The sequence below is a fragment of the Wolffia australiana genome, chromosome 6, assembly GCF_029677425.1.
Source record: "Wolffia australiana isolate 7733 chromosome 6, ASM2967742v1".
In the NCBI taxonomy this organism is placed as follows: domain Eukaryota; kingdom Viridiplantae; phylum Streptophyta; class Magnoliopsida; order Alismatales; family Araceae; genus Wolffia; species Wolffia australiana.
Genome location: NC_135840.1, coordinates 2,493,043 through 2,510,366, shown reverse-complemented (window position 1 = coordinate 2,510,366; position 17,324 = coordinate 2,493,043). Strand labels below are relative to the sequence as shown.

General features: G+C 41.2%; 1 protein-coding gene and 1 long non-coding RNA gene across 3 annotated transcripts in view; both read left to right on the top strand.

Moving 5' to 3' along the window:
- LOC144704201 (ARP protein (REF)) overlaps window positions 1–12,917 on the top strand; it is a 64,746-nt gene extending 51,829 nt beyond the window's left edge. For both annotated transcript variants that reach the window (XM_078576515.1, XM_078576516.1), the window contains 7 exons: window positions 168–242; window positions 4,582–4,701; window positions 4,775–4,903; window positions 11,409–11,486; window positions 11,737–11,823; window positions 12,438–12,524; window positions 12,655–12,917. In XM_078576515.1, coding sequence (XP_078432641.1) covers window positions 168–242; window positions 4,582–4,701; window positions 4,775–4,903; window positions 11,409–11,486; window positions 11,737–11,823; window positions 12,438–12,524; window positions 12,655–12,705 — 627 coding nt within the window. In that variant the 3' untranslated portion in view covers window positions 12,706–12,917. The remainder of the gene's footprint in view (window positions 1–167; window positions 243–4,581; window positions 4,702–4,774; window positions 4,904–11,408; window positions 11,487–11,736; window positions 11,824–12,437; window positions 12,525–12,654) is intronic.
- Window positions 8,758–11,382, top strand: LOC144704202 (uncharacterized). Its single transcript, XR_013581766.1, has 3 exons — window positions 8,758–9,880; window positions 9,981–10,038; window positions 10,124–11,382. It is a non-coding gene; the product is annotated as an uncharacterized LOC144704202 (long non-coding RNA).
- Window positions 12,918–17,324: the final 4,407 nt, after the last annotated feature.

Sequence of the window (17,324 nt, the reverse complement as noted above, 5' to 3'; positions counted from 1 at the left end):
ATTATACATACAGGAGACATATTTCCCTCCTCCCAACTCCACCTCATCTCAAAACTCTTCCCCTCTGACTGTCAATTTTGTTTTCCTGATAGGAAGGTCTCCAATTTTTTCAGTTGCCAGGTTATAAAATACCACTTATTTAATATAGATTATTTTTTAAGTGACAGGCAGGAAAAATGGTCTCAGGGGAGATTGTGCTAGTCACTGCAGCAGCTGGGGGAACTGGGCAGTTTGCAGTACAGGTCGTTTTGACATTCAATTTATGTGTTTGCCATGAAGTTCCCTATCATATCTTTTTTCTTTATTTTGACCACCTTATTCTAATTATCAAGGTCTTTTCATGGGAAAATTAAAGTCCTCTTTTATCCACATTTCCTTCTTCGTTTTGAATTGATACTTATGAAAAATAAGAATATCATGAAATTGGGGTTATTCAACTAGTATTGGTGACTGGGATTCGGTGTAGGGCTTCTAAAGAGCTTGGGCGCCAAGGAGAGCACATAGAATCCAGTTCAAATCACAGTGGTCTATATGGACCATGGACTGCAGAGTTCAAATACCCTGTAAAGTTCTATGGACTGTTTCTAACCAGGCCCAATACGATACTCAATGGTTTAATAGAAATGGAGAACTGCTAACTTAATCTTTAACGTATCAGGGTGAAAGAACCTGATATGCTCATTTCAGAAATATATCTCAAAGGGCTCAAGAGGTGGCCCCAAAAGCTAGATGCGTGTGCAGAGACCCTTTAAATAAGAGGATGGTAGGAAAATGATAGGATCCCAGCCAGAATCGTATCGAAGATGGGGTGAACCCTGGCGGATTGGACATCACCGAAGGGTCAAGAGCGGCCGGAGGAACGGCGGAGTGGGCGTCGCCGGAGATACAGAGCTCAACAGAGTGGACGTCGTCGAGAGAAGGGAGACTACTGGAAGGAAAATTACGACTAATAACGCATGTCCTGCCCTCCGACGAGGAGGGCTACATATTTAAAGGGAAACACCAGGGAAATGCAAAAGACGATAATGCCCCTCGTGGGCTTAATGGATCGTAACAGAAAAAAGAGACACCATCATAACATGTTTCAAGAAAGTCATTTCCTGACTTGGCAGCCAAGAGCGGCTGAGGGCTGGGACATGGGAAAGGCCCGAGACATTAAGGTAAGGAATCTGACAAATCCTTCAAATCACCATCCATCTATCTGCAATCTATTGTCACACAATATATCTGATCTATACTTGGACCTATTTCTTGTTCATGGATTTTCTTTGGAATTTGATCACTCTGGAATGTATATTTTTCTATCATCCTTGGTTGATATAGTGTGACAGAAGGCTTTTACATTTGATTTATTGGTTGGATTGAGTGTGATGGAAACCCAGTGCAGAATCAAGTGACATTTATGCCATAAGCAATGAACTCTGTTATTTATGGTAGCCCTCACGGATCTCCCATTTCTCATTTGTTATTGGTTTCTTAGTTTGTTTGCACAGGGGTTGACCAAGGAAACTTTTTTCTGAGAAGGTACAAATAAAAAAGGTTTTCTGTTAGAAGTGGATCCAGTGGGGGAAGGGAGAAGTCATTCCTATAGAATGAGATAGGAGTAGAATAATCATGAGAAATAAAGAGAGTTAGATTGCAAAACATCCAATTTCCCAAACCATGCATATTACATGGACGCTCTGTACCTTAGATTGCTGATATTTTCTTGTATCTAATTGGTAGTAAATTCAAAGGAGAACGAATTACTTACAATTGAGGAGTCGCTCTCCGCGATCTTTCAAGTGAATATCCCTCCAGACTACCGTCATCGTCCCTCCGGCATACGCGAACCCGCTTGGATGTTTGGACGAATGCAGCCCGTCCTCCAGCTCTCGTAAGCCCAAGAAGTCTTCAACCCCAGTCCCTTCTCCTCTCTCGCCTTCTTTATTTATAGTATCTTTATTCCTTTCCTAAACTACCAGTCAAGAACTGGCAGTTATTCTGCCAGGTCAGCAGTACCTGGACCCGTGCTCTTCTCTATAACCTTTGACCATGTTTTCTGACCTTGATGTTTTCTCCTTTCGTAGACTTTTATAGGAATCGTATCAATTTCCTGGCCTTGGTATTGTTTGGGCCCCATTTCCATAAGCCCCCATAGAGTACCAAGTTGTCCTCAAGTTGGCAGAACAGTTAGTTCTTAGAGGAAGTCTTTTAATCTTTCTTTTCAAACCAAGTAGCGGGTGAGTTCCTTGGAGCATTGGTACCCCAGAGTAAACTTCTTTTTGCATTTGAGCATATGTTTCTTTTTCCTTTCAGGCCTTCTATTCTTATTTGCGAGAACCCACTATGAGCTGTTGTTGGCATCCTCTTCTTCTCTCAGTTTCCTTCTTAAATCTTTGTAGGTTTTTTCCAGTCATCGTGGAATAAGTTCATGCCAATGATACCACGATCTAGCAGTGGACTTTAAGGCAGTCTCTTTCTCATACATCAATTCCAGCATCATCGTTCATTGTTGATGTTCCTCCAAAACAGTGTCTTGCATTTTATCATGATTACAAGGTGGATAATATTGGACTTCTGCCCTGACATCATTCTTCAGGGCTGATACAAATGCATTGACAAGCACATTCTGTGGAACATTAGGTAGATAATCATCTTTAAAAAAAATGTGTTAGGTATATAACCCCACCAAATGTCAAACATGGCTTTAGTTTATTCCATTGTCCCTGTATAATGAAGCTTAAATGTGTATGCAGCCATTTCCGTAGGAAATCCATTATGTTTGTTGGCAGAACTCGATTTGGCCAGATTTTGGTAAAGCAAAAAATCCCAAAATCGAGGACCTTGTCCTCCAAAAGCATTTCCCTCTGCTGGAGGTGTGACCTTCCATCACACTCATCTACATTGTTGGCCCGGACTAGGCCATGTTCTGCTCAAATATCCTTCGCCTGGTGTCCCACAGAAGATCAATGGTTCCCCAACTGTATACCTTGCAGCTTAGTTGCCTTCACATGTGTTTATACGATTACACCAGACTAGGTTGGACGTCATACCCCATGTTGCCAGTGTGTGCACTGACCCTTCACACGTCCCATGTGTGAGCTGATCTATCACTGCTACATTGTGTTCACGGCGCAGCATGGTTCTTACTTAGTCCTTTGCACTGAACTCAGTCCTCTAGATTGATCCCAAAAAATATTAGGAAGTCATCCTACTGGTATATTCTCAGCCTATCCGCATAAGGTGGTCTTCCTTGCCTGCCCCGCATGTGATGGAACAAGGCATATTAAAGACATCCTTGGATGTCTCAACTGATGCCTTGCAGTCCTTCATTCTCTGCTTGGGCTTTCCTCATTATTGGAACACAAAACATATGACATGGAACATGCTTATCTTTCTTTTCCCATGTATTTATATTAATGATTTTTTTTACTAGTGAGTGATAAGCTCTGGTTGTATGCCCATTTGAGAATTTCGTTTGAAGCACAAGAGTGTGTTGTCCCTCCACTCCTGGATTTGTCACATCTTTTCTTGATCTCATGTGCTGAAATGACTTCCTCGCATTTGTCACTTCACAACATGTCTGTTGGACATTGTGGGGATGCCAAAGGTCCCCAGTTGGCACTCTAGGATTTTTGTGGCTGGGACTGCTGCAATGGCTCGAAAGTTTGCCACCCAAATTCTGCTTAGTAAAAATAAGTAGTTTAACCCTTCGTTCCAAATCAGGGGTTTTGGTCCCCTGATTTGGTATCCAAAAAGACTCTTCTCATTTTAGACCGGGAGGTGTCAGAGGGAAGATCTCTCATGTTTGGGGCTTCTGGGGGCCTTTTTTTCTTTCAGTAGGACAGCCCCATTGAGTCCTCTGCTCAGCCATAGAGAGGCCCGTCTGAGATGCTCTCTCTTGCAGCTTGGAGGATATGCTACAGAGGGACTAGGTCCACTGTTTGATAAGGCTCGTCCCTGGGCCGATCAATTGCGATGTAATACAAATTTCAACCAGATAAGTACAACAGCTAAGAGAGAATGAGAGGGGAGCGGAATAAGATTGGGATGTAGGAGAGGAATTAGGGAGAGGGAAGGTTATCACCTCCAAGTGGTAGGGAAGTTTCTGTAATTGCAAGGAAGATCCTCCGCAGGACGAAAGGGCGTGAGCTACAACCAAGAAAAGAAACACGGAGAGAAAATGAGAGAGAGAGAATGTCACACTTACAAGATGCAGCCTGCCTGTTTGGACCGTTTTCTTTCTGTTATGTGGGAACGCTTCATAAGCCCATAGGCAGTTTCTCATTAGTGGGCCAACGTTGTCCGTAGACACAGCCCAGGATCATACCACTGTTCTGTCACAGTCATGGAGGTCCCTAGGAGTGAGTGTGTGTCACTAAATTTTGCATTTATTCTGAATGGTATGTCTGTAAAGCTTAACTTTTGTTTACTTGGGTTCTAATAAACTACTCAACTCTGTTTGGCCTAAATATTTTCATCCCTTCAGAACAATAAGTTTCATGTTAATGTCAGTGAGAAATAGGATGAAATCTATAAATAAATATAGCTATCCATAATCGTGGTTATTAGATGCTGATATTTCTTTTATATTTTCAGCTTGCAAAATTGGCTGGAAATAAAGTGGTAGCTACGTGTGGCGGTGAAAAGAAGGCTGCACTTCTAAAATCGTTGGGGGTTGATCGTGTAATTGATTATAGGAAAGAGGACATAAAATCCGTACGTTTTTTTTCATTCCTGCTAATTTTTTTGATTATGAACTCGATTTAGTGATGATACCTCTATACATTAGGCCCTGCGGAAAGAGTTCCCTGAAGGAGTAAACATTATTTATGAATCTGTCGGCGGAGATATGTTTCACACATGCGTAAATGCTCTGGCTATATATGGTCGTCTGATTGTGATTGGAATGGTTTCTCAGGTAATATTATTGAAATTATTGATAAAATTTATTAAACTCAAGTTATAGGTTGTATATCTCTTTTAATTTCCACATTTTGCTATATTTTAGTCTAAGAATAAAGTGAAATGCGTTAAAAAAATTTTGGTAAAATAAGAGAACTGGATTTGGATTAGGATTAGAACAGTACCATCCTGGGCATCCGGCTTCTGCATGGAGCATGTCAATGATGAATGAACTATGATGATGATGATGAATTGGCATATTCATCATTAATAGTCATAATCATCCAACGGTAAATTCATCATGATCGTGGCATCATCATCTCACCATCATCTCATACCCATATAAATGATGTAATTTGGAATGATTGTATTGATGAATTCATTATCTTTCCACAAACCTCAAAATTGGCCTGTCAAGGTGGTTTTTCTTTAAATTCATGCTCGTATCAATTACTGACTTCTCTGTGCATTATGAACTTTCCCTATTAATTATGTAAAAGCTTCATAGGCCTTCCCAAGAAAGGTCGAAAGCAATCTGGAACAACAATCAAGAATATCCTGGACTAACATTCTGGAGGCATAGAAAGGGAATACAGGGATGAAGGAGGCAGATAGAGAAGGCGAACCGAAGATATGGCCAACATGCAGGGGAAGTTGGATTGGCCAACCCTGACTTCTGGCTCCATAACCCTTCTGTTGCTCCTAGGTTGCTTCTGCAATTACTTTAAGAATGATTTTTTTAAAGAAAAGAGGGAAGATCACCTGAAATCGGTGATCAACCCAAAATCAATAATACTATATATGACCGTGAAAAGTACATGCCCAGCCAGCCAGGCCTTTTTTCCCTCCTCCACTTCCTACTAAACCAGTAGGATATACAATTCTCCACATTATGTAGCACCAAGTCCAGCAACACAATCTTTCCCTTAAATACTACCTCATTACAGTGCAGCCAGACAGCCCAGAGGACCACAAGGATCCTGCTCTGTCTCAAACATCCTCTGCACGCACCCCCCAAGTTATCTCCAGCATGTCCAGTCAGACATCACGTCCACCTCACCTAGCTTCTGCAATCTCCAAATGGCCTGTGCAAAAGGACACTCAAAAAACAAGTGAGAGCAGTCTTCTTCTCCTAGGCTTCACGTGGGACATGCTGTCGACGTGTCCGGGATCATGCGCTTTTGGAGATCACGTGTCGTAATTCGCCTCCTAATAAACATCCAACCAAAAATCTGCACTTTTAACGGGACTTTCTGTTTCCATAAACGTCTGCATGTATGGATAATGTCGGCATCTTCTGTTGTACTCCCCTTGATCTTCTTGTAAACCTCCCTAACTGAAAGCGGTATTGATGCAGGACGACGGCGGAGTCGTCGTCCCGAAGGGGTATCCGAGGACGATGCTCGGATACTGAGGGTGATAATACGCGGAGGTCGTCGAAGACGGCGTTCGTCGGTGTGGACCTATCGAGATGCGACTATGTGATACGATGCAAGCGATACGTGCAGGCCCCGACTCATGGGGTTCGCCGGGCTCCGTGCTCCGGCGCAGGCGACCGATGACGGTGACGGTGACCTCCTGACCCTCGTCAGAGCGATGAAGTAATCTGCAGCGTCGAACGGATTAAATCTGTCGGTGCTCTCTCATAACGGACGGGCTCAGCCCGTACCTGGGGAAGATGCTCTTTGGACACTCTCGTGTCCGTTATACTCTCACCTACTCTATCCCGAGCGCGATAGAGTGCAAATCGAAGAGATATACGACAATGGATAATTGACGGGTGGGCTAGAGGAGCGAGGTTCCTCTTGGCGATGTCGTCCCGGAGTCGTACGCCCATCGATGCGGGGATATCAGCGGGCAGAGTCAGTGGAGCTGTGCCGGTGGCGGCACGGCGTCGCTCGACTGGCGGCGTGGCGCGGCTCAAGAGCGGAGTCGGCAGGGAAGAGGCGCGGAGCGCAGGCGGCGCTCGGGACAGCGGCTCTCGGGGCGGCGTGGGGGCAACGGGCCTCAGTGCGGGGCGGGGCAGCAGCCCTCGGGGAAGCGAGGGACGGCAGCCCTAGGACGGCGGCCCTTGGGGCGTCACGGGATGGCGGCGCTCGGGCGGCGGCCCTCGGAGCGTCGCAGGACGGCGGCCCTCGGGCGTCTCGGGACATCAGCGCTCGGGCGTCGCGGGATGGTGGCGCTCGGGCAGCGACCCTCGGGGCATCGCGGGACGGCGGCGCTCGGGTGGCGGCCCTCGGGCGTCGCGAGATGGCGATGCTCGGGCGTCGCGAGATGGCGATGCTCGGGCGTCGCGATACGGCGATGCTCGGGCAGCGGCCCTCAGGCGTCGCGGGGCGGTGGCCCTCGGGCGTCGCGGGACGGCAGCGCTCGGGGCGGCGGCCTCCGAATCGGTGCGGAAAGGCTGCCTAGGGTTGCGCCTAGGGACAGCGGCCGCCTAGGGTTCCGGCAGCGGAGCCCGCCGAAATCCCGTTCTGGCAGAACGGGGATCCGACGGAACGGGAAATAGGCGACAGCTGTCGGCCCCGTTCCCGTTCCATTTCCCTATCTTTTTTTCCCTCCTTTTTTCTCCTTCCTTTTTTTTTCTTCTTCCTCTTACAAGAGGACAGAACGGGGATCCTTTCTTCCAAAAATTCAAACTCGTCTAACTCTTTAGGGCGTCCCTCCTTCCCTTATGTAGGGAAGGTGTTGGGCCCTAAGGAGGGACCAAAAGAGGTGGAAGCCCATTAGGAAAGGGGCCCCCTCTTAAGACCACTAATACAAATGTTTTAAAACAAAAAAAAGAAAAGGAAGAGGGGTCGAAGAGGGAAAGACGAGACGAAAAGGGCCTTTGCGAGGATAATGGCCCGAGAAAATCAAATCTATCTAGATACCTTTCGCCCTCGCCTTGGCGGGCCGATCTGGTGGGTCTCGAGCAGGCGGTTGTCGCCGACGACGGTGGGGGCTTCAGCGTCATCCTTGATGGAGCAGGGTATCGTTCTCCATCAGGTATGCCCCTCCATACCCAACCATCCCGTATCCCAATGATGGGCCGTAGATGACTCCAAGAATGATGCCTGCCTCTCCCAGAAATGTGTCCCTTCATTTGTAGATTCTCTTTATATATTTAACTTGTACCCATTAGATTGACTGAACCGCCTGATCCTCTTATAATTTCTGGCTTCAGTCATAGCAATACTCCCCTTTCAAAGTTGAAATTGTCTTCAATTTGGAAGGAAGGGAACTGTCAGGCAATGATAGTGGTGTCTTCCAAGATTTCTACAAAATTTGGTGGTTTTTTCCTCTTGATGAGGAACTGTGTGTCATATGCAGAAAAGTATCTTTTAACACTGCTTCTTGGTGGACCTGCCATTCCCATTCATCAGAAAGATTAGTGGGAACAGTTAAAACATTAAAATCATGGCCTACAGATTTGTGTACATTGGAAACATGAAAAACTGGACGAATAACTCCCAACTCTGGGAGCTCCAGTTTTTATGTGACCTGCCCATTTTCTATATGACAGTATAAGGGCCAAAGTACTGTGGTGTTTGTTTGCCAGAACAGTGTATGGCTAAAGATTCCATTTGATGGGGTTGAATTTTCAAGAAGACTTTATCTCCTCCATCGAACTCAATATCTCGGCGAGGTTGGTCTGCCTTCTTTTTCATAGCTGATTCAGCTCTAACAATGTGGTGGTGTAATTGGGATTGAATGATGTCTCTTTCAGTTAATAGTGCATCTAGTGACTCTAGTGGACACAGAAGAGATTCTTAGTGGATGATGGGAGGACTTTAGAGATCCTATGGACGGGGCATGTCCATGAGCTTAAAACCGATTCCTATTTCTTGTTGGTTATTGGTTTTTGGTTGTTGGTTGTTGGATGTTGGATGTTGGTTGTTCTGTTAGGGATCCCGACAATGCTACAATCATGGAATAAAATCCACTGAGTATTCCACGACTGAAATTATTGATACGACAGTAACCGTAGATTCAACAGGAAAACTCGCCGTAGGCAAGGTTTTATCAAGATCGGTCACAGAAAATCCAGTAGGAGAAAGGAATACAAGATGAAAGTAGAGTTTGAGGATACTATCTCGGAGAGATATATTCGAGAGCGAGGACTGGGACGGCCGGATCCTCGGTCCTGGTGTGGGAGAATCTCCTGAAGCGACCCAGAGCTTCCACAATATGATCGATGCCCCCTCTCTTGCCAGCCTCTTCTCTTTTTATATCCCTTTCCCGCCATTCGGAGACCCGCCTTTATTCAAATTCTTGCACGTGCGGCTTACTCCACACGTGTAAGGCTGATCGCCTTTCTCTTCCTTGACATATAAGTGCGCAAAGGGCGCTTATCATGTTCCCATTGGCAACACAGAGATCCGGGTGGATGTTGACACCTTGCATAAAAATCTAGGCAGATTCTTCTTGAAGATTGCATAGTCCCATCAGCCAATAAAATGTCAAAACGAACTCCTGCATAAACCTGAAGTGAGGAAGCTGATATAATGCTAGAATTAACAAACTTGTTGGAATCCCCTTCATCAGTAAGGATCTTGACTGGTAATCCCAAAATATTTCCCTAGAGTTTGATGGTGTGATCTGGTGCTGGACTCTGAGTTACGCGGACAGTTGTGCTGAAAATGCAGACCCCTCAGTATAGGGGTTTCAACTGTCTGCATCAGATCTAAATTTTCATCTTGCTCTTCCACAAATTCAGTCTTGTCAAACATCATAATGAGGCTGAGACCTTTTCTACATATATGTCTTGGTAATTATTTATCATTTCAATGGTAATAGAGACCCTTCTCCTTTCTTTGGCGAAATTCAGCTTTAGTAAAGCGCAGATTTCTTTTCCTTTGGGGTATTTCTTGGATTGTAGCAGTATGCATGTTATGATTAGGAGTAACGGATGAATTTTTTTTCGCCAGATATAGAACCCCATGGGATGCGTTGATGAGAGGAGTTTCTCTACTAATAGAAGCTGAGTAAAGGGGTGTTTGATAGTAAACTGGTGAATTTCTTCCCAAGTGGTGTATAGGACTCCAATATCACCTTTTCTCTGAATAATTTCTTGGAAGTCAAAACGGTGATATCTGCATACCTCTGTGCAGATCTGTGGTTTCAAACCTTGGAGGTGGGGACTCACCTTAATCTCTGGAGCTATCTTTGGTAAAATTGACAGTAGTTCCTCAAATTCTCCTGGATACTCATGTACTGAAGTTGTCTGTCATAATTCAAAAAGTTCTTGATGCAGGCTGTAAGAAGATATTCCATAACAATTGGCAAACAGCTAGTTCAAATTCTCCAGATCTCAAAATCTATTTCCTTCTGTGTAAAGGAAACAGTTCTGAGAAGGGCGGTGTAAGTGCAAAGAAATCAGGTGAATCTTATCTTTTTCCACCGTTGGCAAACAGCTAGTTAAAATTCTCCAGATCTCAAAATCTATTTCATTCTGTGTAAAGGAAACATTTCTGAGAGGGGTGGCCTAAGTGCAAAAAAATCAGGTGAATATTATCCTTTTCCACCATTGGATGCAGTACAAGTTATCCAACCGTCGGCATTGTCTCCCACCAAAAGCAGTAGATCGCCACATTTGAATGGGAAGTCTAAATCTAACCTCGGACCTGGGAGTTGGGGTTTTGATTGGCCAAGAGGTGGTCTAGCTCCAATAACACATGTTGGAATGTGTTGCTTGATCTCTTCTAGCTGAAGGTTGACTAAGGCGATCTGCTCCATTATGTGCTCAAGCACATTGGCAATGTGCAACTGAAGTTCTAAACTAATTTGTTGGGTTGTTGAACCGTGTTCCGTCAAAATTAGATCATCCTAAAGAGCTGGATCGAGTACTAGTGATACACCTTCCAAAGAATGGTAGAAACCGATCTTTAACAACAATCAAGTATTTTCAACGATAGTAGTCTTGAGGTGTTGAGCAAGAATACAGCGATTAAGGAGATAGGATAGAAAAACTGAAGATATGGCAAACACACAGGGGAAGACAGATCAACCAACCCTATCCTCCGGTTGGGGAACCTTCCCCATCTCTCCAGCCCCAGTTGCTCCTGCAACACTTCAAGAATAACGCATGTCTCTACCCGTCAACCAATCCCAACAAATTTATAGGTTCTCTCAATATATATTGAGCATGTGTTCATCACATTGACCAAATACAGCTAACCCGCCTGTAAGTTCTGGGTGGAGTCGTATCATGTACAAGCCAAAGTGGCGAATTCCTATTTTGAACAGATATGTACTGATAATTATTTGTGATCCATTTTTATTTGAAACATAAAATGTGTACAGTATTACAGTTAATAATAAAAAAACTATCCATGCTTAACTTGTGAACCCAAACACAGTACGCAGAACATTAATCAGCAAAATCATTTCGCCTCACTTAAAGTATTTCCTTGAAGTTTTTGACTGAGAAACCTGCCAAAATTCATTTATTGATTAGAAGCTAAAAATATCGTACTGGATTGTAGAACCTAAATTCATTTCCAGATCGATGTATTGATGATATTCTACGTGGATTTCAGTATCAAGGAGAACATGGATGGAAGCCACTAAATTACTCTGGACTGTGTGAGAAGATTCTTGCAAAGAGTCAAACTGTGGTATGTAAAAATATTTTCATATTTGTGTCCTATGATTGGCATGAAAAAAAAAGGTTGTATTTAACCAGTGTTTTCCATTCCTGCTTGCAATCATTACGCTAATGATTTTGTTAATCTCATAATCTTTGTTTTCTCAAGAACAGTTTTCAATTGATCTCTGCTGATACTATCCTATATTAGTGAATTGAATTCTATTTTTCTTGGTAAAAAAATCATTTTGATGTCTTATATATTTCTGGATATTTCCTAGGCTGGATTTTTTCTTCTCCATTATGCAAAGTTGTGGAAGGAACATTTGGATCGGCTTTTTGATCTGTACTCTTCAGGAAAGTTAAAGGTATCATCGAAGCATGTTTCTATTTATGTGACGCATCTAGATCTTCATTTTTCTTAATATAAATATATGAAAAAAGAAATTTGTTATTTTTAACATTTAATCTTCAAAATATTTAAAAAACTTGAAAGGTAAAAATGTCTCCTCTTCCAAAAGGGGGGTTTAAGTTTAGTCGAGTTGTAAATTTCTATTTACAAATCCTTTTCCACAAAGACATTTAGAATCTTTTTTCCTTGACAGAGAGAAAATGAGAATGGACTCTCCTTGGTTGAGCTCTACAAAAGAGAGAAGATTTTATTCCATTCGGATATAACATTATAATTTAGAGTAGTAAGCCCTTAATAAAGGGAATGAACCATTTATTAGGTTTCATTGTCAGTGAAGGATAGTCCTCAGTTGGCCTTCTGTGTTGGACATTAGGGTTTTCATCTCCCTATAGTGAGAACATAGATATAGAACTTGAGCCTTTAGTATTTCCTTGTGCTATCTTTTATGGCTCCCAGCCTGTCAGGGTTGTTCCATTGCACTGTCCCTATCTCTTCCTGGAATTTTCCAACAAGTTTCATTTCCATCCCCAATAATAAGATGTCGAATTGAAATGCAAAGTTTTTTGCCAGGTTGCTGTGGATCCAAAGAAGTTTCTAGGCATATCTTCAGTGGCTGACGCAGTTGAGTACCTTCACTCGGGTGAAAGCCTTGGCAAGGTGGTGATTCTTTTTTGGCACTCTATCTCATATATCTCTCTGGTTCTTCCGCATTTTATCTCTATGAAGAAATCCAAAGAAAACTTATCGTCAATGTACCAAGATTATTTATTTTTGATGAGACATGCAGGTCGTAGTGTGCATTGACCCAAGCTTCACACAACCATCGGCAAAATTATAACCATCTGAGATTTGAAAGGTTAAGGAGATAGCAGTGGAAAGACAAGATTTCTGGGCATCAAACCAATGAACACTTTTGTGGGCCACCGATGAGTGATCCTGTTTTATAAATTTAAGGATGAACACACCCCTATATAATACAGTGTTGCTTGATTATTTGCTGTGATACTAATATGTGTTATAAGTCCACTGGACAGATACATTATTCTCTGACTCTCTATGTCTCCTATAATACCATATGAGACATCTTTATATCCTGAATAATGTAACCTTGAATAAGGGCATGTAGTCCGCCGTCTGTGAATTAGTCTGACTAATATTAATCTTTATATCCCTCATCACCCCAAGGGTCTTCATGTTGGCGGTGTTGTCATCTAGAGAAACAGGGCTCTTGTGGTCACCTTACTTCCATGTTCATGACGGTCTCTAGCTAGTACTTCCAGTCCACTTTTCTCTGTTCCACAATCATAAAAGAATGTCCTGTGGGGCCCGAAGAAGAGACCCACTTACATAAAAGATTGAAGGACACGGGGAAGTTCACGTGGGCCATGAGTAATGGCCTTGTACTTGGTTTCGGCGCTGGACTGGACATTATTCGCTTCTTATTCTTCAGGAGATAAGATGACAAAAAATTCAACGATGAAGTATCAAATTAGCATCAAAATAGCCTTGAGGATCGAAATGCATCTAAATTTTTATGGTTAAGCTTCATCTATCTTGCCCTTTCGGATATCATAAGATATGCATGACTGCAATGCCATGGGACATGTCCGAGGACAACTCAAGAGAAATTAACCACCCAACTAGGCAATAGAACTAACTGAGAGCCAACAACATGTCACCAGCATGAGAAATTAGTTTTACACTAGGGTTCATCAGAGTGGTAAGTTTGAATCCAAGCATCCCTGTATCGTACAATAGATCAAGTATGTATTTTCTTTGGTTAATAACTTAGCCAACCATAAACTGTCTGGGTTTCAATTCCTCATAAGTACTTGAGATAACTTGGATATTTGATAGCCACCTTGATTTGAAAAAACAGTTCACTGTCAGAAGATAATTCAAAGAGAAGTGTTGACCTTTTACCATTGGATTGGCAAGTGGATTTTCAAAATTCCGAGGGTAATGGTAACTGGGAATCCAATGGTAATAAGTCAATACTCATAATTCTGCTGTAAGTTGTGATTGATCTCAATCTACAAGGGGGTTTGGCCTATTTAAATCATATTCCTCATATTATTTAATTAAATTCACTTATAAATGTGTAGGGAAGGGGATCAAATCAACAAATAAAGCTTCAACAAGAGATTGTAAGGGTTTCAATCGCATCCTACCTCAAGACACCTAAGCAACAAAATCAGTGAGAAGTTTAGAGAAATGCCGACCCAATTAATTTTCTTACAAAGCAATAATGCAAACTGTGTTTAACTTTGCAACTATGGCACATTAAACCAACCCACATGCCCTCTCCCACCGCTATTATAAGGTCAATAATTCTTGAAAATAATAAATAACTAAAAATATTTACTGTGACATTATTCATTCTTGAATACTAGCTAAAAATAAAAGTCCATAATATACTTTATTCAATTTTACGCATAGCATTTTCTAATTAATCATAATAAGATAACTTAACACTAATAACCACATAAAGGTACAAAATAAATGATGACATCAATATAATGTATAACATGATTAGTGGTGTAAATGCATGCTATCATTCCCCTACTTGAATCAATTCTGGTTTCATAGAAATGATTGTAAATAGAAAATAAAATATTGATAAGAATGATCCAAGCAAAATGAGTAGATTGGACTTTAATATCATACCTCAAGTGATTCTAGGATCTATGCTAAGGGCATACTAGCAGGGAATGACGGTTCTAATCCTGTTTTTTTAAAAAAACCTAAACATTTACCTTAGCTTTTATATGGTCTTAGTTCAGTTGACGAGCAGTTATGTTTTTGTACAACCTATAAGTTCAGTGACTAGTATCATAAAATTAAATTCAAAGTTGAAAGATAAAAGTTTAAATTTAGGTCAAAAATGATCATTAAAAGGGTTAAACAATCATATTTAGTAGGTAAAGGTACCATTTTGTCACAACTTGAAAAAGGTTATTAACAAAACTGCTCTCTATACCAAAACTTCATGAGAAAAAAATACTATGGTAAAATATGGTATAGAGCCCTTAGAACTGTTAAGTTTTCATTCACAGGTGATGACAGACAGCAGTGGGTGGGGGTGTGGAAATCTCATTTCAAAATTTTGCAGTAGGTCAGCTGATCAATGGGGTTTTCCCAGCCCCAAGGGCATCCCGGTTTTCAAAAATTAAAGGTATAAAAATGTAATATAATTTATTTATGCTTGAGATCCATAATTCAAAAAGGTGGATTGGGTCAGCTGGTTGAACGATCTTAGCTGCCCCTCGGGTCTCCCAGTATCTGACACCTGAGAGGTGCAATAAATGGAATTCGGTTCAGTTTTTTGTCACAGTTTTTTATCTCATTATCAGTTCAGTAAGTGTGTGAATCACAAACCAATAGTATCAGTTCAGTCCAATTTGCCCAAATCACATATTATAGTCCAATTCATGACTCTTCCCACATATTTGTGTTCTACACTACTATACTATTAGGTTTAATAAGACTTTCAAAATCATTTACTTCAACTCAATGAGGGATCAAGCATCCAACTAACGCTATTAACAACGTTACTAGGGAATGTATGACCATGAGCAATTTGTAGTAATGTGTTTATTGCATTATGTGTTTAATTTTTGAACCACCCAAAGCACAGACCGTGGAGTACCCACCCCACACACTGTGATGGTTCTGGAGAAAATTCAATCTGCGGTTTTGGGGTAGAGTTTTTTAGAGAAGAAAACTATCTAAATGACGGTGCATCATATTTTCCATGACCTACAACTCACAAGCCCATCAATATGTGTTTCTTCCGTTCCACATATCGTCGTGCTCAACTATTGAGTTTTGTAGTCTAGATGGAGAATCGGAAATGATTCATCAATGTTAAATGTCAGATGATTTCATCACCTTGTGTGGAACAAATTATATGATCACTGGGTTCCTTGGACAATTTTCTTTAAGCCTTTTATATATTCATCATCTATACAGATACACACCCTCCTCTTAATGTCAGATCTCCATGTCATTCCCTCAAACATCATTGTTGAGAAGCCTAGAGAATCTACTCACCATCAGGTCTCACAAGAAGTTAGGTCTTTGACAGAAACATAGAATAAAGGGGACTGCACCGAGGCCTGGTTGGCATGGGAACCTAAAAAATAATGCCCTCCCCCGTTCATACTTTATTTTAGATTTCATAAAATTATACTAAATTTTGAGTATATTCACAAATTACAGAAATCTTACTTGTGTGTGACCTTTAGGCCTGTGTTTCAATCCAGTTAATAAATTTAATGGCCCAATAGTATGTTTTTTATAACCTTATAATTTGAATATATTAGCAAAAATATTAATTTCTAGGATCAATTTAACCTAGTGGATAGGTTAAGTTTTCAGCCTATGGGTGCAAAGTAAAACCTCATTCTCTAGAAGATACAGACTATATCAACTCTCACCTGGGACAACTATCATCATCGCTGCCATTTATGCAGAGTCCCTCATCCACGTGAGACTCATGAATGGCTTAATTTATGTCAACTGTCAAACCCTCGTTGGTCATCCCATTTAGTAATAATGCATTAGTAAATCATTTGAAAACTCTTCTCTAATATTGTGCTACCTTGGCCAAGGACTTCATCACATTTTTCCTTTGACCTGTCTCCTCTTATAATTAGGGCCACTCAATCTTGACCACTCAATCACCTTCATGAAATTATTCTTTTCGGAGATAAGATGTCTTGGAATTCAATGATAAGGATATCATAGTTCATAGTCAAATATAACATCCATCCACACAATGTCTTTGGTATCTCACGTTTAAGGATTACATAAACTATCATGACATGAATCAACATGATTGACAAGTATTTATAATATCATCAAGTAATTCATATCAATCAGTTCAATTAACATTTTCCCCTAGAGAGACCCTATTATCTGTCCTTAATATCTCCCCTACAATGATGAAGGATTGGACATACTCATCATAGGAATTTTATTAAATAGGGATATCCTATCTGAATATTTTGATGTGCCTCTTGAGTATCATTCAAATAGGAATATAACGAACACATGTTTAAACACAAATGATCTCCATACTATGTTATCAGCATAATTTTATAAGCTATAGCATGTATTCATAGACTTCATTAGAAATATTTCATGTAAATAATATATTTTATCAATGACTACTGAATGATATGTGGAATGTGTGATTCTGTTTCAGACTATATATATTTCCATCATAAAGACTATGCCAACGAGTCAAGAAATTCAGCTTCAAGAAAGCCGATGCCATACAAGGGAACCTCATCTCTGTTTGATATGTTCCATGTCGGTGAGCGGCATATCATAGGGATACCATATTTCTCCTCTACAGGCATATATCATCAAAATATTCCATCGCCTCCAAGATGAATTAGTCAAGTCCTTACTTAAAGTATAGTTTAATTTCATAATATACTTATTTTCTTT